Source organism: Perognathus longimembris, chromosome 20 (assembly GCF_023159225.1).
Source record: "Perognathus longimembris pacificus isolate PPM17 chromosome 20, ASM2315922v1, whole genome shotgun sequence".
Lineage (NCBI taxonomy): Eukaryota > Metazoa > Chordata > Mammalia > Rodentia > Heteromyidae > Perognathus > Perognathus longimembris.
The window spans coordinates 31302112-31324358 of NC_063180.1; the positions used below are offsets into that span (position 1 = coordinate 31302112).

The 22247-nt window shown below is 53.5% G+C and overlaps 2 protein-coding genes across 3 annotated transcripts; both read left to right on the forward strand.

The window, feature by feature from the left end:
* The first annotated feature begins 47 nt into the window (after positions 1-47).
* Positions 48-6994, forward strand: Pex11a (peroxisomal biogenesis factor 11 alpha). Its single transcript, XM_048329649.1, has 3 exons — positions 48-185; positions 3722-3837; positions 6227-6994. The coding sequence occupies exons 1-3, from the start codon at positions 130-132 to the stop codon at positions 6796-6798; spliced, it is 744 nt and encodes a 247-aa protein (XP_048185606.1). The 5' UTR covers positions 48-129; the 3' UTR covers positions 6799-6994.
* A 3660-nt stretch (positions 6995-10654) lies between these two features.
* Plin1 (perilipin 1) lies at positions 10655-21863 on the forward strand. Of its 2 annotated transcripts, none has more exons than XM_048369346.1 (9): positions 10655-10797; positions 11658-11716; positions 13247-13451; positions 15218-15300; positions 15894-16158; positions 16436-16608; positions 18147-18329; positions 19736-19981; positions 20827-21863. In XM_048369346.1, exons 2-9 carry the CDS (start codon positions 11672-11674, stop codon positions 21169-21171), a joined length of 1545 nt encoding a protein of 514 aa, XP_048225303.1. In that variant the 5' UTR covers positions 10655-10797; positions 11658-11671; the 3' UTR covers positions 21172-21863. The 2 variants fall into 2 exon arrangements, with proteins under 2 accessions (XP_048225303.1, XP_048225304.1); XM_048369347.1 differs by lacking the exon at positions 10655-10797 and adding an exon at positions 10860-10937.
* The last annotated feature ends 384 nt before the right edge of the window (positions 21864-22247 follow it).

Here is a 22247-nt window from a genome sequence, read left to right on the forward strand (position 1 = left end):
GGGCTGAGCGGGCGTGTCCTCTTCCGTGGGCGGAGTCTCGGGCCCGCAGACCCCGCCCTCCAGGGAAACCACAGCTCCCCAGAGGACCCGCGGGGCGGCTGAGCGACGCGAGGCCCTGGCTCGGACGCCATGGACGCCTTCACGCGCTTCACTAACCAGACCCAGGGTCGGGACCGACTTTTCAGGTGAGTCCGGTGCCGGGGGCCTCCGCCCGCTTCCTGCCCCGACCCTGGACTCGGGTCTCCAGCACGCAGGGAGGAGGTCGCCTCGTGGAAAGCCAGCCCCGAGCAGCCCGAGCCGGAGCTCTGGGCGGACGGGACCGCCCCCTCCTAACTCTCCGGCTCGAGGAAAGCGGGTCGTGCCCCGCCACCTTCCCGAGGATTTGCCTTAGAGGGAGACTTTAGAGGTGGCGTTCATGGCTTGGTTGTGGCCTCAGATTCCCCCCCCCCCCCCATGTCTCCAGCCCCTCCTGCCTGTCATCCCAGCTACTCAGGAGGAGGTTCAAAGCCCGCCCAGCAGGAAAGTTCCAGAGACAGAGACGCTTATCTCCAACAAAACTGCAAAATGCCTTAAGTGGAGCATAAGTGGCTCAAGTGGTAGAGCCCTGTGCAAAAAAAAAAAAAAAAAAAAAGAAAAAAGAAAGAAAAAAGTCATAAACAGCACCCAGGCCCTGAGTTCAAATCCTAGGCCTGGTGGAGGGGGAGAAGCATTTCAGTCTCCATTATTACCCAACAAGTGTCACTGAGTGTGTAATAAATAGTGTGTATGAAATCAATAGTGTGCATGAAATCATGTTTGGAAAGTGTAAAGCTACAGTGGAGGAAGCCTTAGATCTAGCAACATCTCCAAGGTACAGACTCTGCCAAGGAAAATATCAGCGCATCTTGCAATCCTGATTCTTTGTGATGCTTCTTTCAAAACTTTGGTTCTTGCCCAATAATCATTTACACACAGTTACACGGTTGCAGTTTTCTTGAATAACTCTCTCTTTTTTCTGGATGTCAAGTGCTAACCCAAACCCACCAGTAAGAATTGTCCCAGTAAAGAGACTTTGTGGAGCCAACATTGCAGTGTTTTGCAACTCTTATTTTTATTTATTTATTTATTTTTTTTTTTGCCAGTCCTGGGGCTTGGACTCAGGGCCTGAGCACTGTCCCTGGCTTCTTTTTGCTCAAGGCTAGCACTCTGCCACTTGAGCCACAGCACCCCTTCTGGCCGTTTTCTGTATATGTGGTGCTAGGGAATCAAACCCAGGGCCTCATGTATACGAGGCAAGCACTCTTGCCACTAGGCCATATCCCTAGCCCCGTTTTGCAACTCTTAAGTAACCCTCAGGAGTCCAGATTTAAACCTTCTTTTGTGGCGGGGGAGATGGGTGGAGGAGCTGGTTTAGTGGATACTAAGTGGCCAAGTGAGAGATACAAATGGACAAGTTGATTCCAGTGCCCAACTCTCAATAACTAAGCCATACTGCCGTTTTCACTGATGCCCTGGGCTCTCCGAAATAGTTGCAGTCTGTTTGGGCTTTATTAAAATCAAAACCTGCCATTTCATTGTGCCCAGAATGCAACCTGCAAGACAAGGTTATCAAGAAAGTTGGTGATTAGAATAATCATTTCAGATGTACTTTGCAAATTCTGAGATCTCTAGCCACAGTTTCCTGCTCCTCTGAATGCTCTGCTGGACCCTCATGGGCAGCCTGGTAGCCCTCCAGTAAGGTCTTGTTTTCAGGCCTGCTCCTGAGACCAATTTGAGAAAGGAAGCTGTGTTGTCATGAGCCCTCTAGTCAGAAAACCTACTAAAAAAAAGAGACCTGTTCTCTTTTCTTCACTCCCAAAAGCTAGTTCACCATTTGGGGGAATAGTCCTTGTTTTTTTTCATTGAGGATAGTATTTATATTATATTCAGATTCAAAGGCACTTACAGGACACTAGGAACTGGCATTTCCTTTTATGATGCAGATGCGTTTGGATGTTTGGCTGAGATAACAACTTTCTCAGTTATTGTATTTATCAGTAAATCATTATCATTTGCAGGCCTGACAATAATTGGCTTGATTGAAGTTTGTTGTTTTTTTATTTTTATTTTTTTGTCAGTTGTGGGGCTTGAACTCTGGACCTAGGCACTATCCCTGAGCTCTTCAGCTCAAGGCTAGTGTTCTAGCCCTTTGAGCCACAACGCCACTTCCAGTTTTCTGGCAGGTTAGTTGGAGATGAGCCTCAGGGACTTTCCTGCCCAGGCTGGCTTTGAATTGTGATCCTCAGATCTCAGCCTTCTGAGTAACTAGGATTACAGGCATGAGCCACTGGGCCTGGCTTGATTGAAGGTTTTATTGAACAGGATTCCGCCTGTGTTTTATATAAAATACAAATTCATTTTATTTATTTTTTATTTTTTGCCAGTCCTGGGCCTTGAACTCAGGGCCTGTGCACTGTCCCTGGCTTCCTTTTGCTCAATGCTAGCACTCTACCACTTGAGCCATAGCGCCACTTATGGTTTTTACTGTTCATGTGGTGCTGAGGTTGCAAGCACTGTACCACTAAGCCACATACCCCACCCCTATTAATTAGTTTTAAAAGACAGATACAAGATACATCTTTACTCATCTGTGTTCTGGTATATATTTGGCGCTTTTGATTTGTTGATTTTGTTTTGAGACAGTTGTCTAGGTTTGTTCAGAACTCACTATGTAGCCCAGGCTAACCTCAAACTCAAGTGTCCTGGCTCAGTTTTCTGAGTGGTGGGATTACAGGTGTACAGCCAGCTTATTTGGCCCTTTAGTTTTAGACAGTGAAGCGATATTTGAACTGTGGACTTTTCATTTGTTTCTGGTCATGGGTTAGCTATGTGATGGACAAGTTCACATGGAAACCTGAAACGCCTTCTGTGTTGGAAATGTGCACTTCTGGCTCTCTGCGTCCTTCTATGGAGCTGTCTGGTGCCTTATTGCAGGATTCTTTCACAACCCTAGGCTGCCTTGCTCTGCAAGCGCTCCCCTTTGCCCCTCGGGAGGAATGACTTTTGCTCCTGGAAGAAGAGCTGCCTCACAACTTGTCTGGGACACACTGGCCACCATGGCGCCCTCTCCCTTCCTTCCTCCATGGATCTCGTTTGTTGTTGTTTTGTTGTTGGTCTAGGGCCTTGAATTCAGGGATGGGTGTTATCCCTGAGATTTTTTTTTTCTTACTCTAGGCTAGTGCTCTCCCACTTTGAGCCAGGGTTCCACTTCCAGTTTTCTGGTGAATAATTGGGAATAAGGGTCTCATGGACTTTTCTGACCAGGCTGGCTTTGAACCTCAATCCTCAGATATCTGCCTCCTGAGTAGCTAGAATTACAGGCATAAGCCACTGGCCCTGGCTGTAGATCTCTCTCTCTCTCTCTCTCTCTCTCTCTCTCTCTGTCAGTCCTGGGGCTTGGACTCCAGGCTGAGCACTGTCTCTGGTTCCTTTTTGCTCAAGGCTTGCACTCTACCTCTTGAGCCGGCTTTTTCTGTTAATGTGGTGCAGAGAAATCGAACCCAGAGCTCCATGCATGCAAGGTGAGCACTCTACCACTAAACCATATTCCCAGACCCTGCAGGTCTCTTTTTAAAAATATGTTTTCTGGTTAGAGGGCTCATGACAATATAGCTTCCTTTCTCAGATTGGACTCAGAACAGGAGTAGGCTTGAAAAGAAGCTCAGCTTGAGATTCATGTTCCTCATTTGTTTTTCCGTTTCAGAGCTACTCAGTATGCATGCATGTTGCTTAGATATTTGTTAGAGCCTAAAGCTGGCAGAGAGAAGGTGGTAATGAAGCTCAAGGAACTGGAGTCCAGTGTGAGCACTGGCCGGAAGTGTAAGTACCATGACTCCGGAGGGACAGCGACTCCTGAGTTAGAACCCTCTGTCTCAGCCCCCAGTGCTCAAAACCCATTCTCCAAGGTCATCATTTCCAGTCCACCAAGATCACTGATGAAATTAACCTGTCAGGTCAGGCTCCCTCAAGGAACTACAGAAAGCTGAAGACCAACACCCTGGCAAGTTCATACACAGGGAGCTACACCCAGCTCTGCTTAGCCACAGTGGGTGTGGACTAGGGAAGAGTTTGCCCACAGCAGACTAGCCCTGTCCTAGGCCACCTGTGTTCACAGCTCCACTTCTGGCTTTTTGCTAAGTGAAAGTGACAGTCTCAGACTTTATTTCTGAGGCTGGCTTCTAAGTGAGATTGTCCGATCGAAGCCTCCTGAATAGCTAGGATTACTGGTGTGATCCTTGGGGCCTGGCCTCCATTCTTCCCTTGCTAGAGGAGCTGGATGCACTGCTTTAGCATGTTCCCCCCAGAGGCTGCCGGTGAAGCTGCGCTTTGTACTCGTGGATGTTTTCCACCATTTGTCCCGGGGAATAGCACAATTCTAGCCACACTTGTGCCCGACTCCTTGCTGAGCAGACATTGCCACAGTTGGCCAGCAGGGACATCGGAACAAGACTTAAGACCTCCCCTGTTGAGCAGCCGGTTTTGAGTACTTCCTTCCCAAAGGAAGTACTTAGCTTTCTGAGAGACATAAAATCACCTACCATTGGGCTGGGGATATGGCCTAGTGGCAAGAGTGCTTGCCTTGTATACATGAGGCCCTGGGTTCGATTCCCCAGCACCACATATACAGAAAATGGCCAGAAGTGGTGCTGTGGGTCAAGTGGCAGAGTGCTAGCCTTGAGCAAAAAGAAGCCAGGGACAGTGCTCAGGCCCTGAGTTCAAGGCCCAGGACTGGCCAAAAACAATAAAATAAAATAAAATCACCTACCATAAGTAAGGGTATGAGATTTAGTGCTGGCTATGGTGGGTAAGGTAAAGAAAAGAAAGATATTTTGAAGGAGAAATTTGAGGTGTGGCTGGAGAAATAGAGCATTCTAGAAGGGAGGTTTTCCTGAGAGAAGTCAGGACTGTTATAAGCCAGTGATTGTGTGGGAGGACTGGTGTCAGGCTATGCAACTCGTCTGACAATGGTGAGGCTGTGGCTGGCAGGCCCAGGCTCGAGGGATGCAGTGCCCTTGGATCCCTCCCAGGCCGAGATTAGAAATAGCTTAGACTCTTTAGCATGCCACTGCTTAAAAGTGCTTTAGACTCTTGAAAATCCAGCATGGGCAGATCTGAGATGATCTAAACAGTGAGTGCCAGGACCAGAACGGGAACTGGAATTCTCACACTGAAGCCATCATTACGTACGCTGTCCTGTGTTAGTGTTGACAAAATGGCACTAATAGTATCCTTCCAAGATTACAGGTGCTTGGAGAGTTGACACAGGTGCACTCACTGAGTTTGAAGTGCCGCCCTGTAGGGAAAGTTCTGCTGTGTCCTCTCAGTGCTCAACAAATATATGTTGGCTGATGGTCCCAACCCAACTACATTGCAGGCTTGTGTGAGGACTGCTGGTTAAGCGGTTGATCAATTCACCTGAGTGCCCCAAATGACAATAACTATACACTCCACGCCACTAGCAGTGGGTTATTTTTTAAAGTCAATCTTTCTTTAGAACGTCAGCTGTATAAGGATGTCACACGAAAGCTGGGTGCTAGTGGTTCATGCCTGTCATCCTAGCTACTCACAAGGCTGAGATTTGTTTTGTACTTTTTAAATTTTTATTTTTATTTTTTTTGCCAGTTCTGGGGCTTGGGACTCAGGGCCTGAGCACTGTCCCCGGCTTCTTTTTGCTCATGGCTAGCACTCTACCTCTTGAGCCACAAGCGTACTTCTGGCCTTTTCTGTTTATGTGGGGCTGAGGAATCAAACCCAGGGCTTCATGCATGCTAGGCAAGCACTCTACCATTAAGCCACATTCCCAGCTCAGGGAGGCTGAGATTTGAAGATGGAGGTTCAAAGCCAGCTCAGGCAGCCAGTAAAGCCCATGAGACTTGTATGTCCAGTGAACCACCAGAAAACCGGAAGTGACGCTAAGTGGTAGAGCACTAGTCTTGATCAAAAGAGCACAGGGACAGTGCCCAGACCCTGAGTTCAAGCCCCATGAGTGTCACAAGTCCCCATGAAACCCGAGTAGCAGTTGTCAGTGTCCCCACCCTAGTGTGGAGGTGAAGGGTGGAGAAAGTCACCTTTCAGGGTCACTTTAGATGTCCTTGACTGCCCTGTGCAGTCCTTTCCTGCCCTAGCTCCAGCCTCCCATGCCCACAGGTGTTAAGACACAGGGCTGCCCTGCCTGCGAATGACGTCATTTCCGGTGTTCTTCTTGCAGGGTTTAGACTGGGCAACGTGGTCCATGCCATGCAGGCAACCGAACAGAGCATCCGAGCCACTGACCCGGTGCCTCGCCTGTGCCTCACCTTAGCCAACCTGAACCGCGTGGTTTACTTCATCTGTGACACGGTCCTCTGGGCGAAGAGCGTGGGCCTCACCTCCCGCATCAACAGAGAGCGGTGGCAGCTTTGGGGCGCCCGCCACTACTACTGCTTCCTCCTGCTGAGCCTGCTTCGGGATGTGTACGAGATCGCACTGCAGATGGCGCGCGCTGCGGACCACAGGGCCAGAAGAGAGAGGTCCTCCCAGGATGCACTTGGGTGGCAGGTGGGGGATGAGGTAAGCGAGGACTGGCTCCAGTCCTCCCTCCTCCTCCTCTTCCAGTCTCTGAAGCGGCACCCTCCCCTGCTCCTGGACACGGTGAAGAACTTCTGCGACATCCTCATCCCCCTCAACCAGCTGGGCATCTACAAGTCCAACCCTGGCGTCATTGGGCTGGGAGGCCTGGTGTCCTCGGTAGCGGGCATTATCACCATTGCGTACCCTCAGATGAAGCTGAAGACGCGCTAGGCGGGTCCAGCCCCTGGCTGTGCAGATGACCTACATCTGGCAGCATGGGCATTTGTGTTAGCCACCAACCATGTTGTACTCTGCTTAGGCTTTTTTTTTTTCTCTTTGATCAGTCATGGGGCTTGAACTCAGGGCCTGGGCACTGTCCCTGAGCTTTTTCACTCAAGGCTAGTGCTCTACCACTTCGAGCTACAGCACCACTTCCGGTTTTCTGCTGGTTAATTGGAGATCAGAGCCTCATAGACTGGCTCCTGCACAGGCCAGCTTTGAACCGCAGTCTTCAGATCTCAGCCTCCTGAGGCGCTATGATTACAGGTGTGAGTCACTGGTGCTTGGCTTTAAGTTTGTGTTTGAGTGAGTGCTTAGTGACCAGCAATGTGAGAAAGGCCAAGAATAGGGCATGAGGACTGATGTAGAGTTTTTTGTTTGTTTGTTTGGGGGGATTTTTTTTTTGGTCAGTCCTAGGGCTTGAACTCAGGGCCTGAGTGCTGTCCCTGAGCTCTTTTGCTCAAGGCTAGCTCTCTACCACGTTGTGCCACTTCCAGGTTTCTGGTGGTTAGAGATAAGAGTCTCACAGACTTTCCTGCCCAGGCTGGCTTTGAACCATGATCCTCTGATCCCAGCCTCCTAAGTAGCTAGGATGACAGGCGTGAGCCACTAGCGCCCAGCTTGATGCGTGATTTTTAAAGTGTTGGATGATATGTGCCTTTCTGAATCTTTTCCATTCCTCTTACCCTTGCTGAGCTTCTCCCAGTGTGCATAGTGAGAACCTGGGCATTGTCTGAATAAAAATCAAGAGGGAAAGGAAAGCATCCAGCTAATAATGTGCGAGCTAGGACTCAGTGGGGGCTAGGCTGTGTGGACCCTGGGTTTTGCACAACCACAACAAGTGTGATACGCAGTACTTGGCTCCGACTCCGGCCCTCCCTCCTGCCTCCTCCGTTATCTCCCCATTTCTGCTTGTGGGCAGCAGGATGAGGGGGCTGAGCCTGGAGCCTCTCAGCCCTCAGGCCCTGAGCGGCTCTGCACGGTGCCCATGCCGGGTGCAGGACGCTCAGCTACCCGGCATCTGTGTCCGTTGCGCCTTTGAGAAGCCTCTGGGTCACCTGTGGGTGAGCGGAAATCCTGACCCGAGGTGGAAGTGGGTGGAAGTTCACGGCTGTGTCTATTACCTGGTCCAGAGGGCAGGAATGTGACTCAGCATCCCCTCAACCTCTACTGCCTGTCTCAGGTGTCACGGTGACAGGTGCCATGAGGGAGGAGGCCCATGTCACTACTGTCGCCATGTCATTTATCTGAACAGAAAATGAGAAGAGAAATAATGCACTGAAGGAATTGTGTCCCGTACATGTGACTGGAATTCTGTAAAAGTCATCTCAGGTCTTTTGGCTCCTGTTTAGTCCAGGTAGATTTAAGAAAATATTTGGGGAATTTTGTAAGCTGCTAGGACCAAGCAACTAATATGTTCAAAAAACTGATTTTTTTAAAAACCTTGAGCAGTCCTCAACTGTTAAAGATGAATTATGAGCAATAAATGTCTAGATACAACTGGGTGGCATCTGTGCCTGTGTTCTGGGACTGGAGAGGAGCTCACGGGGAGGGGGCCTGTGGCTGGGAGGTGGAGCTGGTGGCGGGGAGGCGGCTGCCCTGGGGTGGGGGGGGGGAGTTCCGTGTGAACAGCCCCGTTGTGGGTGTGGAGACTTGGGGCTCCTGTGAGTTACGGTGGGCGGCGGGCAAGCTGGGAATTGCCACCTGTTTCCTCCAGAGCTTCTGTAGGCCCAAGTGACGCCCTCTGCCCCCACCAGCTGCCTCCGTGGGTGCGGGGAGTCTGAGAACTAAAGACGCACGTTCCCCACCCAGCGCTGTTACTCGAGCCATGCCTGGTGTGGGAAATCCACCAGGGAACGTCACCAGGTCCCTGCTGTCATGTGCAGGTGGGGAGAAGGGAACAGGGAGACAAGAAAGATGGGGAATGGCCCGAACTCTGTGTCCTGTGCCCCGAGAGCCCTGCCCTTGCCCCTTGCTTCCCTGGGGACTTCCCTCCCCTCCCTTTCACCACCCTCACCTCTCACCCACATTCAGAACCCCAGCAGAAGAGGCCGAGGACCGGCTGTGTCAGCACAGCTCCCGGCACCGAGCCCAGAACACATGCTGCCCTTTGGCCGGGCGGCCGTCCACTGCGGAAGCCTGGGAGAGGCCAGAGCCGCCCTGCCTTCCCTCCCCGAGACGGGCTTGCCTTCAAGGCCAGCGGGCTCCGAGGCCTGCACATTTTCTGATGGCTCCACTCCTCTCCCTTTCCTCCCTTTGGCTCCTGTGCTTCATTATTTCACACACAGGCTGCATGTGGGGGTCCCTGCCAACCCGGTTCCCAGCTCAGGATCTCAGCCCACACGGCACAGTCAACCCCACGGTGGCTCGCCAGCCACAAGGAGCCCAACCAAGTGCCCTGTTACTCATCTGTTTTCTTTTTCCCCTGTGCCAAGTCCGGTGGCTTGAACTCAGGGCCTGGATGTTGTCCCTGAGCTTTTGTGCTCAAGGCTAGTGCTCTACCACTTGAGCCACATAGCTCTATTTCCAGCTTTTTGGGGGTTTGTTAGAGACAAGAGTCCCACAGACTTCCCTGTCTGGGCCAGCTTTGAACTGTGATGTTCAAATCTCAGCCTCCTGAGTAGTTAGGATGACAGATGTGGGATACCAGTACCTGACCTTCTTCCCCATCTTAATTAAGAGGGCCTCCTGAGACAGTCCAAACACCCAGAACCACACCTTCTGCCACCATGTTTTTGTTGTTATTTGTGTGATACAGGCTAGGCAAGCACTCTACCACTAAGCCACATTCCCAGCCAACTGCCATTGTGTTTGAAGTCAGGAAGTAGAGCTTGAACATGGGCTTGAGTCTTGGCAGAGGGCGGCAGGACGGGTTGATAGTTCTTAGGCATCTGGTGCAGTTGGTTGGGAACAATCTCATCAACACGGCCATTTCTCCAGACTCAGAGACAAAAGCCCCGTTGGCGCTCCTGCCTTTCCTAGTGGCTTCTGAAGCCACTGGAATACATTTTCTTAAGTGCTAGACTCCATAGAGGCTGGCATGGCTGCCTTGAAGTCCACATTGTCAAGGACTCTCTGTCAGCTCTACTGTATCATCTCTGGGACCAATTTATCTCTAAAGATAAAAGCTAATACATTCAGGCAACCCTGTGCTCTTGTGGGCTGAGATCATTCTGTCCAGTGTTCATCCTAGCAGCACTGAAGAAACAATGATTGAAAGTTCCCATGGGACCATCGGGGGAAGGGACCAAAGATTACAGAATTAATGTTTTATTTTTCACTACTAAGGATTGAACGCAGAGCCTTGAGCATGCTAGACAAACACTCTACCACCTGAGCCATATCGCCAACCCGTAATTACAGAGGAATATGGAACTTTAGTATTTGTGACTTTTTTTCTGTTTTTGCCAGTCCTGGGGCTTGAACTCAGAGCTTGAGCACTGTCCCTGGCTCTTTGTTGTTCAAGACTAGCACTCTACCACTTGAGCCACAGTGCCACTTCTGGCTTTTTCTATATATGTGGTGCCAAGGAATTGAACCCAGGGCTTCAAGTATGTGAAGCAAGTGCTCTACCACTAGGCCACATTCCCAGCCCCTAGTATTTGTAACCTTAATGACATATCTACTGAGTACATATATTTGACAACCAAGGGCCAAAAATGCAGAATAGATTCTTGTAGCTCTGAAATAATAACTTGGCTGAGTTTGTAGCTCCTGCTCTGTGATCTAGATCTCCCTGGGCCAAATGTCCTTCTAGAGGCTTGAATAAACCCAGGGGACCCTGGGTCAGATAACCATGGTAACTGGCTGCCCCAGCTCCCTCTTCCTCTCTGCCCTCCTCTAGCTGGGAGCCCGACAAGCATTGCCCAAGCGTCCCTGGTGACAGGAGGAGTCTCTGCTGGAGACACGCTGTGGCTGGGCTCTCTGCGGCTGGGGCGGCTGTCAGCTGCGGTGGGTATGGGGTCCCAGCATGCTTCTGAGTGCCAGGGGGTGGGGTGGGGTACCAGGAGGAGGACACCTAGGGGATCCAGGACCAGGGCTGGAAAGGAGCTATGCTTAGGCCACTGGTTTTCCCAGAACCCAGGCAAATGGTTAGTTTCATGAGCAACTGCTTACCTGCCTGAGCATAGAGGGAGAGAGAAGGGGACAAGATGCTGGGGACAAGATGCTTGCTTAGGAGAGAGAGAGAGAGAGAGAGAGAGAGAGAGAGAGAGAGAGAGAGAGAGAGAGAGAGAGAGAGAGAGAGGGGAGACTAAGCCTCAACCCATTAGTCTCTATTAGACCCTCATTTAAGGGCTCAGAGACTTTATCCGCAACTTTTTTTTTTCCTTTTTGGTGCCCATACTGGGACTTGAACTCAGGGCCTGAGCACTGTCCCTTAGCGTTTTCACTCAAGACTGGCATCCTACTATTTAAGCTACAGTCCCACTTCTGGCTTGTTTGCCAGTTCATTGGAGATAAGAGTCTTTGGACCATCCTGCCCAGGCTGGCTTCAAACCTCGGTCCTTGGATCTCAGCCTCCTGAGGCGCTAGGATGACAGGCGTGAGCCACCAGTGCCGGGCAACCTTTTATCTCTCATGGCCACCTACATCCTTTATTGTCTTGAGCCCTTACAAGCAATGTCAGTCCTGGCTCTCGGCTGTGGAGCGGCTCATTGCCGAGGACTCTGAGGAACGGCCTCCCACATGTGGCCTTCACCCTCCGTCAGAGCACTGAGTGTCCAGAGAGCCAGGAGGCCAGGAGAGGGAGGAGTGGATCCTGGGGCTCACAGGCCCGTGGGCTTCTCATGCACCCTGGGTCTGCTTTGCAGTGTGCACAGCTAGGATGGCGGCAAACAAAGGCCCAACTTTGGTGGATGGAGAAACCCCGGTAAGTCACCTTAGGGTGCTTATGGTGATGGGTGGGGTGGACACAGGAGGGAGGGAGGACAGGGTGGGAAGCTTCAGGAGACAGGCAAGGTGTCTGGACTACAATTCTAGTTCCTGGGCCATGCATCAGTCGTTCCTGCTTTCATTACCTTGGGGGCATAATCTGGGATAAAGAAAAGACTCCTATTAAAAACCAAGCAAAAAAGTTCCACGTGCTTGTGGCTCACGCCTGTAATCCTAGCTTACTCAGGAGGCTGAGACCTAAGGATCATGGTTAGAAGGAAAGTCTGTGAGACTCTTATCTCCAATTAAGCACCAAAAAGTTGGAAGGAGAGCTCTGGTTCAAGTAGTAGAGCACCAGCCTTGAGCAAAAATGCTAAAAGACGGCACCCAGGTTCTGAGTTCTAAGGGAGCTGGCATGGAAGGGGACAATTGTGTCCCAAAACAAAGAGCCCAGGCTCTGTACCCCCACCCTGGAACGAGTGCTCTGTGTAGAGCCACTGTGTCAGTCACCCCGTGGGTGTCTCCTCCTGTGCGTGGGCTGCGCTTTGCGTGTGGGCGTCCAGGGTTTCTTTGTTTATCTCTGGCCTATTTCTCACTGAGACATGGGGTGACTTTAATACTTCTCTTGGATGCCTCTTGCCAAGGCCGCTCTACATAGTTCAGATAGTTGCTAAAACTTACGGATTGCTGAACCGTACGCCCCCATCTCGCCCCACGTTAACCTTGGCGGTGGGAATGGCTGAGCTCCGTTTTGTATTAAGTCAAAGGCACAGAGAGAGACAAAGTTCCAGCACTGTGAGCCCTTCCCCCAGTCCCCTTTAGCTTTGTCTCCAACAGCCCTGAGTATTCTGCCTATCATGACATTGTCGCCTGCTCTGTCCAGTGTCCCTGTGGGTGGGCTCTGTGGCCCTCCCAGCTCAGCCTGCTACCAACAGAGCCTTGCTTCGCCTCTTTCCTGCACCATGCTTCCAAGCAGGCCCTGGCCATAGAGACCATGGGGTCTGCTTGGAGGAAGACACGCACAGCATTGTGGGATGGATGTGGAGTTGGCCTGGGGAAGGACACAGTGGGCACAATGGGGAAAGGGTCAGGCCACACTCCCCTGGGCGCCATGGGAGAAGTGGTCTCCCACACATCAGAGGGGCTCGTGGGAGGCAAGGTGAGGGAATTTCCCAGGAGAGCAACATCTGGAGACAGGGAGGCAGGACTTGGGAGAGATCAGAGCAATGTGTTGATGGGGGCACCGGAGGAAAGGTGGACTAGCTGTGCAGACGGGCGCAGTGACACTTGCTCTCTTCTGGGAGGAATGGGAGGGGAGGTTTGCCAGGCCCCTGGAGAACAGACATGGCCTTCTGGGCTAGTGGCAGAAGAGCATGACAGGCTGACTCTCGTCTCCCTGCAGAGTGCCCCATTCCCCTGTGAGTGGGGTATCAGGAGTCCACTTGGGTCCAGCCTCACCAGTGGGTGCTAGGACCCCCGGCCCATGCCTCCCGGGTGGGGTAACCAAAGGGTGTTCCTCGGCTGGCAGGAGCAGGAGAACGTTCTACACCGCGTCCTGCAGCTGCCGGTGGTGAGTGGCACATGTGAGTGCGTTCAGAAGACCTACACCAGCACCAAGGAAGCCCATCCGCTGGTGGCCTCCGTGTGCAATGCCTACGAGAAGGGTGTGCAAGGTGCCAGCAGCCTGGCCGCCTGGAGCATGGAGCCCGTGGTCCGCAGGCTGTCCACCCAGTGTAAGTTCTTGCAGGACACTCAGTAACCGCCTGCCTGTCCACTGATGCTAACTGCCCTGCCCGCCTGCCATTCTGTCTGTCTGTGACTGATGACTGATAACAGGCTCGCCCATCTGCCTGACAGCCCATCCCATCCATATCAAGATTTAGATATAGCCAGGCACCGGTGGCTCAAGCCTGTCATCCTAGCTTCTCAGGAGGCTGAGATCTGAGGATCGTGGTTCAAAGCCCACCCAGGCAGAAAAGTCCTCATGAGACTCTTTTTTTTTTTTTTTTTTCTTTTTGCCAGTCCTGGGCCTTGGACTCAGGGCCTGAGCACTGTCCCTGGCTTCTTTTTGCTCAAGGCTAGCACTCTGCCACTTGAGCCACAGTGCCACTTCTGGCCGTTTTCTGTATATGTGGTGCTGGGGAATTGAACCCAGGGCTTCATGTATACAAGGCAAGCACTCTTGCCACTAGGCCATATCCCCAGCCTCTCATGAGACTCTTATCTCCGATTAACCACTCAAAAACCGGAAGTGGCACTGTGGCTCAAATGATAGAGTGCTAGCCTTGAGCATAGAAAGGCTCAGGGACAGCGCCCAGGCCCCGCGTTCAAAGCCCCACAACAACAACAACAACAACAAAAGATTTAGATACAGGTCCCTGTAGCTGTTGTCCAGCTGGCCTGTGCCAACAATGGCAATGATGGGCAAAAGAATGCCCAGGCGTAGGGATGGCACTGGTGAGAGAGAGGCAGGGGAGAGACCAGATCCTCACCCTAGCTCCAAATCCAGCCGTAGCAGCAGCAAGAACCAACACAGTCTGGCACACAGGCCACGAGAAAGGACGTGGAGAGATGCAGGAGGGCACCTGGCTCCGCTGCTGGGCTGGCTTTTGACACGTGGGGGCAGTCGAGAGCTTCCCGCCTGGCCAGTCTCCACCCCCCACCCCCCCACCTCCATGCTCCTCTCCAAGGCACCCACTGCTTTTGACCAAGCTGAGAGAAACCCCAGCTGCAGGAGAAAAGTCTAGCACCTTCTGCCAGCAACCTGGAAAGATGTGAAGCCTGCCCCCTGCAGGCTCCGTACACACTTGGCTGGGCCTCTTTACTCTGCACGGTCAGGAGACAGCCGTGTCACCTGCACTCTGCAGCCTCATGAATGAGGATCTACAAACACCCCTTTCCAATGTCACCTCCACGATTGTGACCCCAGCCTGTGCCCTTGGCAGACCCCCAGAAGTTCCTCCCGGAACCTCGGCATCCCCAGGCACTGCCTAGCTCTGTGGAATAGCTCATTCCTCCTCCAAGTCCCCATCCCCACCATGGGGACTGTCACCTAAGCTCCCAAGGGCTCTGCTGTCACCACCACCCCATCGGTACCCGAGAGCATCCTCCCTCTTCCTCATGAGTACGATGAGCCCAGAGCAGGCGAGAAAGGAAGAGGGGATGGAAGGAACTGCGTTTCTTGCCGATTCTTTCCATTCCTTCCTCTCCACGATGGCCCCCGATCCGCCTTTCACAAAGAAGGAACCTGAGGGCTGACAGCCTGAAGCCCCCGGACGGGCGGATGTGGGAGCTGGCTTCGGGCTGGGCGGATGTTCTCATGTCTGGGCTTTGGGTGCTCATCTGACACACCCAAAAATGGCCCTTATCTCGAGGAGTCCCACAGCACTGGGAAGCAGCAGGGCTGGGGAGCCGAGGCCAGCGGGATTCCCTTAGTACAGAGGTGACAGAGCCTCGAGTGGGGGCCGGGGCTCACCCCAACACGGCTGTCCCCTTCCAGTCATAGCTGCCAATGAGCTGGCCTGCCGAGGCCTGGACCACCTGGAGGAGAAGATCCCGGCCCTCCAGTACCCACCCGAGAAGGTGAGCCCTTCCTTCTCCCTGGCCCGCACGCTTCCGCCATCACCTCAGGAAGGACAGCGTGGGGAGGGTGGGCGCCATGAGACAATGGCTTTCTGGGTTCACGTGGGGGCTGCCTGTCCCTAAGAGAGCTGCCGGGGCCCTGCCTCTCCCCAGGAACCAGGTAGTGAGGGTCACTAGAGCTTGGGGACAATCAGACAGCCTCGAGGGGTGGGGCCGCAGCCCCTGAGGCCCGGGCCTGGGACGGGGGCTCTGTGTCCACATTGGAACTCTCGGTGTTGATAGGCAGCTACGTCAGGGCCCCGTGCATTGAGATCTGGGAGATCTAATCCTCTCTGGTCAAGTCCCTTCCACGGGCCATGTGTCCATGGATGCTACCCAAGGGGAGTTTTGGGCACTCTCTTGGAGGAGAGGCAGGATCTTGAGGGGTGCATGGGAAGAAGCTGAACACCCAACCTTACCCAGCTCCCAGCGTGGATGCTTTTAATGAGGCTCTCCAAGGAGCTGGGTGTGGGGTTTGAGACAAAGAGGAGCTCTTCTCAGGGCCTGAGAGGAGACGGATGCACTGCTGTCCCCTTTCCCAACGTCCCCCCCAGATCGCCTCCGAGCTGAAGGGCACCATCTCCACGCGCCTGCGCAGTGCCCGGAACAGCATCAGTGTGCCCATCGCCAGCACTTCCGACAAGGTCCTGGGGGCCACCATGGCCAGCTGTGAGCTCGCCTGGGGGGTGGCCAAAGATACCATGGAGTACGCAGCTAAGACCCGAGCTGGCCGGCTGGCCTCCGGAGGGGCTGAGATGGCATTAGATGGCATTGAGAAGGTGGTGGAGTTTCTTCTCCCTCCGGCCAGCGAAGAGTCAGGTACCTGCCACGAAAGCCCACTGCTGCCTGGGAATCCACAGGAGGTGGTAAGGCCCATGAGGGCCACCCTGGAATAGCAAAGGCCCGGGGGATCTTCAGAGGGACCCAGAATCTTTTAGTCCCCTCACACCATCCAAAGAGAAGGGACGTAAGATGCACCCAGCACCAATGGGTTTGTGGTGGCACCAGGATGGCTTTCCAGCCCGCGATCCCTCCCAACTCTCTCTGACCCCTCCTGCAGCCTCTCTCCCTTCTTTCTCTCCTAATCCTCACCCAGCCCCTGCTCCTGGACGTGCCCGGAACCAGAAGGCCCCCAAGGCCAAGCCCGGCCTGGCCAGCAGAGTTGGGGCATTGGCCAACACCCTGTCTCGACACACCATCCAGACCACGGCCTGGGCCCTGAAGCAAGGCCACTCCCTGGCCATGTGGATACCTGGCGTGGCGCCCCTGGTGAGTGTCTCTGCCCAGGGCCTGGCATCCTAGGGTTCCCCGCTTGCTCCATTCTTGGAAACATCCTCTCTTCTGACCAGACTGGGGCCCGTGGGTCAGGACAAGAGCTGATGGGCTGGTTGTCTAGGTCCTATGGGCAGAGAAAGGACAGGAATCGAGAACAGACACTTCTCCAGGAGGCCTCTTCCTGTGGGCCCCCCAGCAGTGAGGGAGCAGAGACCCACTCAGCTCTTACACACCGGGAAGTGCTACCCTAAGTAAAGCCCACACTCTCCCGTGGCGGGGAGAGCCGGGCAGCCCCAGCCAGGTTCCCTTGTGGGATTCCATGCCCCTACCCTGTGCCCAAGGGAGAATGTTGTTGTATGGCTTAATCACAGACAGTCTGGAATTTCTTCATAAGGAACTTCAGTAAAAAACGAAGGCCCCTAAGGAAGTTAAAACATTAAGCAGGGAGGTTGGGCTGGGATGTAGCTTAGTAGAAGAATGCTTACCTAGGCTATGTGAGGCCCTGGGTTTGATCCCCAGCAATGAGAAAACAAAATAAAAGCATGAAGATTAGCAAGCAGGGCTGGGGATATAGCCTAGTGGCAAGAGTGCCTGCCTCGGATACACGAGGCCCTAGGTTCGATTCCCCAGCACCACATATACAGAAAACGGCCAGAAGCGGCGCTGTGGCTCAAGTGGCAGAGTGCTAGCCTTGAGCGTGAAGAAGCCAGGGACAGTGCTCAGGCCCTGAGTCCATGGCCCAGGACTGGCCAAAAAAAAAAAAAAAAAAAAGATTAGCAAGCAGCATGGTGACTTTTCAGCAATTAGATGACTGTACTGGGGCTTGAACTCTCCTTTGGCTTTTTGCTCAAGGCTGGCGCTCTACCACTTGAGCTGTACTGCCCATTCTGGCAACTTCGTAAGACCCTGCCTCAACACTTAAAAATGCTAGGGGAAGCAGAGTGCTGGTGGTTCACGTTGGCAATCTCAGCTACTCAGGAGGATGAGATCTGTGGATCATGGTTTGAAGCCAGCCCAGGCAGGAAAGTCTGTGAAACTCATATCTCTAATTAATCACCAGAAAACTGGAAGTGGAGCAGTGGCTCAAGTTGTAGAGTGCTAGTCTTGAGCACAAAGAGGCTCAGTTATAATGCTCAGGACATGACTTCAAGCCCCAGGATTGATTAAAATAAATAAACAAATAAATACATTTAAGAAAGGGCTAGGGGATAGCTCAGTGGCAGAAGCTTTCCCTAGCATTGAATCGCTGGTGCCTCAAAAAAGTGATAAAAGACATTAAGAATGTTCCTGCCCAGTAGGTATAGTAGTGCATGCCTGTAATCCCAGCACTCAGGAGGCTGAGGCAGGAGGATCTCAAGTTCCAGGCCACTCTACGCTACATAGAGAGACTTGTCTTTAAAAAAAAAAAAAAAAGGAAGAAAAGTCTTTGGGGACCAGGTCTCGCTAACCATGCCTCCCCCTGCTCTGGGAGTGAGGGGCTCTGGATGCTGGGATCCCGGCTGAGCCCGAGGTTTGCTGCTGTCCCTCCCCAGAGCAGCCTGGCCCAGTGGGGCGCATCAGCCGCCATGCAGGTGGTGTCCCGGCCGAGGCAGAACGAGGTACGAGGGGGCTGGCTGCACAACCTCACCCAGGAGGAGAGCCATGATGACCAGACGGACACGGAAGGAGAGGAGACAGAGGAAGAAGAGTCAGAGACAGAGGAGAAGTTCAGCGAGGTGAGGGAGAGAGCAGCCCCCTTGGCTATGGGGGTGGAGGGAGTGGGTAAAACAAGCAGCTGTGATGCCAGCCAGGGACCTGGCACATGCTCTCTCTCCTCTCTCTCCTCCACCCCCAAACCCACAGCTGATAGTATTTCCGTGTCACTCTCACAGCTGACCCCCATACATCCCTTCACGTGAGCAGGTCAGAGTCCAGCTGTGTGGTGGTACATGCCTATCACCCCAGCAACAGGGGAGATGGAAGTTCCAGGCCAGCCCATACAAAAAGCTATCAACGCTCCAACTCGAAGAACAAGCTGTGTGCAGTGGTTCACTGCTGTAATCCCAGTTATGTGAATGGCACGTGTAGGAGGATCTTGATCTGAGGCTAGTCAGAGGGAAAAAGCAAGGGACCTTATCTGGAAAATGACTCAAATGTGGTTCAAGTGGTACACTATCTGTCTAGTAAGTGCAAGGCTCTGGGTTCAAACCCCAGCACTGCCCAGAAGAGGCAGGACAGAGATAACTGCCCTTTTTTGCAGATGCAGAAATGAGTTCAGGAAGTGACTTGCCCCAAGCCACACATGGAGTAGCAGAGCCAGGCCTACAAGCTGGCCTCTCTAGTGTGGAAATTGAGTGGGCATTCAGAAATGAACCCTCGCTGTATGACCCACTTACAGGAAGTTCAAAAATAGGCATGGAGCTATAATCCAACCTACATTACATAATTACTATTATAACTATAGTACATAATTACTATTATTGTTTGCAGATCTCAAACCCTACATGCCAGGCTCTTTTTTTTTCCTTTCTGTGCTGGTCCTAGGGTTTGAACTCAAGGTCTGATGCTTTCCCTGAGCTTTTCTGCCTCAAGGCTATCTCTGTTACTTGAACCACAGCTCCACTTTTCAGCATTTTTGGCGTTTCATTGGAGATAAGAGTCTCACAGACTTTCCTGCCAGAGCTGGCTTTGAACTGTGATCCTCAGATCTCAGGATCCTGGATTGCAAGGATTACAGGATTACTAAATTGCCACAGACACCAGGCAATCGAGGCTCCAGTTGCTCACAATTATAATCCTATTCAGGAGGCTGATGGTCCAAAGCCATCCTAGGCAGGAAAGTCTATGGGACTCTTATCTCCAATTAACCACCAAAAGGATGTAAGTGGAGCTGTGGTTCAAGGGGTAGAGTGCCAGCCTTGAGTTAAAAAGTTAAGGGACAGTGTCTAGGCATGAGTTCATGCCCCAGTACACACACACACACACACACACACACACACACACACACATACAGATAAGGGGACTCACACCCAGCTGTGTGCTTAGCATGATCTAGGTTTGATCTCCACGCTGAATTAAAAAAATTTTTAAAGCCAAAATAGACCTTGGCTGCAGGAGGTACTGATCTGGCTCTGACCCGCAGGTATCAGCGCTGCCCAGCCCGCAGGGCCTCCTTGGTGGGGTGGCACATTCCCTGCAGCAGGGCCTCCGAAGCACCATCTCAGCTGTGACCTGGGCTCCTGCAGCCGTGCTGGGCACGGCAGGGCGGATATTGCACCTCACACCGGCCCCTGTGGTCTCTTCCACGAAGAAGAGGGCCATGTCCCTGTCAGATGCCTTGAAAGGCGTGACTGACAACGTGGTGGACACAGTGGTTCATTATGTACCGGTGAGTCCCCCCCACCTCAACTTTCTTTTTCCCAAAGGGGCCCTGACAGGACAGGTATGGGAGAGCTAACCAGAAGGGCTATGGTCCCCTCCAACCTCCAGTCCCTGGACAGCCTCCTGCCACATTTGGTGCCTCAGGAAATGTGCACATATGGGCCTCTCCAGCCCCAAGTACAGCGGCACCCCCTGCTAGTGGAGGACACTATCATCAGTCTGAGGAAGTGGGAGGCCTGGCCTTGGTGCTCATCTCCCAGTCCCCACTGGAGGGTCTGGCATGCTGGCATGTGGGGGCTGGGCAGGTGAGAGGGAGGCTTTCAGGACCCCTGGGGGATGGGACCTAAGTTCTAGGGGCAGCCGCTGGTCCCACCCTAATTGTCACCAACTGGAAAAGCCAAAGAGCCCAATGCCATCCCTTCCCCCAGCTAGTTACAGGGTGAGCCCGAGGGCCTGTCTGGGCAGGAGGGGCCCTGAGAGCCGAGAGGGGGAATTCAGCCTCTCCCATCAAGAGGCAGCCAGCTCGTACACCTGGGGCCCGGGACATGCCCGGGCAGGGGCAGCCTGGCACTGGCCGGGTCAGTGTGTAGGCCTCCCCCAACCTCCAGTACAGCCCAGCAGGGACTGGAGGGCCTCTGGCCTTCCTCCGGGTGTGGAAACTTTGGGAAGGTTCCCATCGGAGCCGTCAGGAACTCAGGGGGTCCCGGGTGCCCCCATCCTGCTGCCTCAGCCCTCCTGCCCTCGGATGGCCGCTCGTGGGGGAATGAGGACGTGGGCCTCATAGGGCAGCGACCCTCAGAGGGGCAGGACCCTGGGCCAAGTGGGTTCCTAAGGCGGCGGCGCGTCTCAAAGCTCCCCAGGCTGTCGCTGATGGAGCCGGAGAGCGAATTTCGGGACATCGATAACCCACCCTCCGAGTCCGAGCGCAGGGGATCAGGGGCGCGGCCCGCTAGCCCGGAGCCCGCGCCGCGCCCCGCGGCGGCCCGCGGTGGCCTGCGCAGCACGCGGGGCCTCAGCGTCCCCTCCTGCTCCGGGCTGGACGACAAAGCGGAGACGCCCTCAGGCCCACGTCCCAGCCTCCTGGCCATGCCCCGCGAGAAGCCGGCGCGCAGGGTCAGCGACAGCTTCTTCCGGCCCAGCGTCATGGAGCCCATCCTGGGCCGCGCGCAGTACAACCAGCTGCGCAAGAAGAGCTGAGTCCCGAGCGGCCGCCGCCACCACGCCGCCACCCTGGCCCCGCCCCCGCCACGCCCACAACAGACCACGCCCCCGCGGAGTCCCGCCCCGACAGAGCTCCTCCCCGCCCCAGTTAGCGTACGCCCCGCCCATTTCCAGAGTCCTGCCCCTGCCCACCCGAAGAAACCGCCCACGCCCCGCTCCATGGTCCACAGCACATTTCCTTAACTCCAGATCCCAAATTTGCAAGTGAGCCACTCCCTAGAGTGGTGCCTTAGGCGGCCCGAGCCCCACCTCCACGCTACCGAGGCGCCCCGTCTTCATGAGGCTTGGCCTGTCCATCAGAGCCAGTTTTTTTGGTCAGTCCCAGGGCTTGAACTCCCGGCTTGGGCTCAAGGCTAGCGCTCCAACCACTTGAGCCACAGTGCCAGTTCCGGCTTTATTGAGTAGTTTATTGGCGATAAGTCTCACGAGCTGTCCAGCTCCTGCTGGCCTCTCACCCCTATCCTCATATCTCCGCCTCCCAAGTAGCTAGGATTACAGGCGTAAGCCTCTAGCGCCCGGCTCCTAATGGTAACTTCTCACTCAATATAGTCCACAGCATATAGAGCACATATACAGACCATGTATGCAGCCACTGTCCATCCCCAAACTATCTTTGGAAAGTTACTACTTAGGCTAGGGTGTGCATAAATATAATTTTAAAACCCATACATTGCAAAAGAGTGTTTTCTTCGCAGAGTTCCTCAGCTCTAAAAAACGACCCCACAAGTTTCTCGGATTTCCTTCCCGGCTGTAGCCTTTTTCTTGCAGGCATATGTGTATATATATGCCTGACGGACTGGGTAGTCGGCCACTAGTCAGCATGCTCGGCTCTGTCATACAGGTAATGAGTGGTCAGAAGCAAATCAACTTCAGAAATATGCAGAACCGTGAGGAAAATCAGCGTGGTGAAGGAGACGGAGATTTCTGCTGTTGTTTTTGTGCAGTGGTGCTTGTGGTTGGGGAGGCTGGCTTGGCACTGGGAGAGGAGTAAAGACGGGACGGAGATGAGTCAGATAGACACGTGGAGTCTCTTCATGGGAGACTCGACCTGC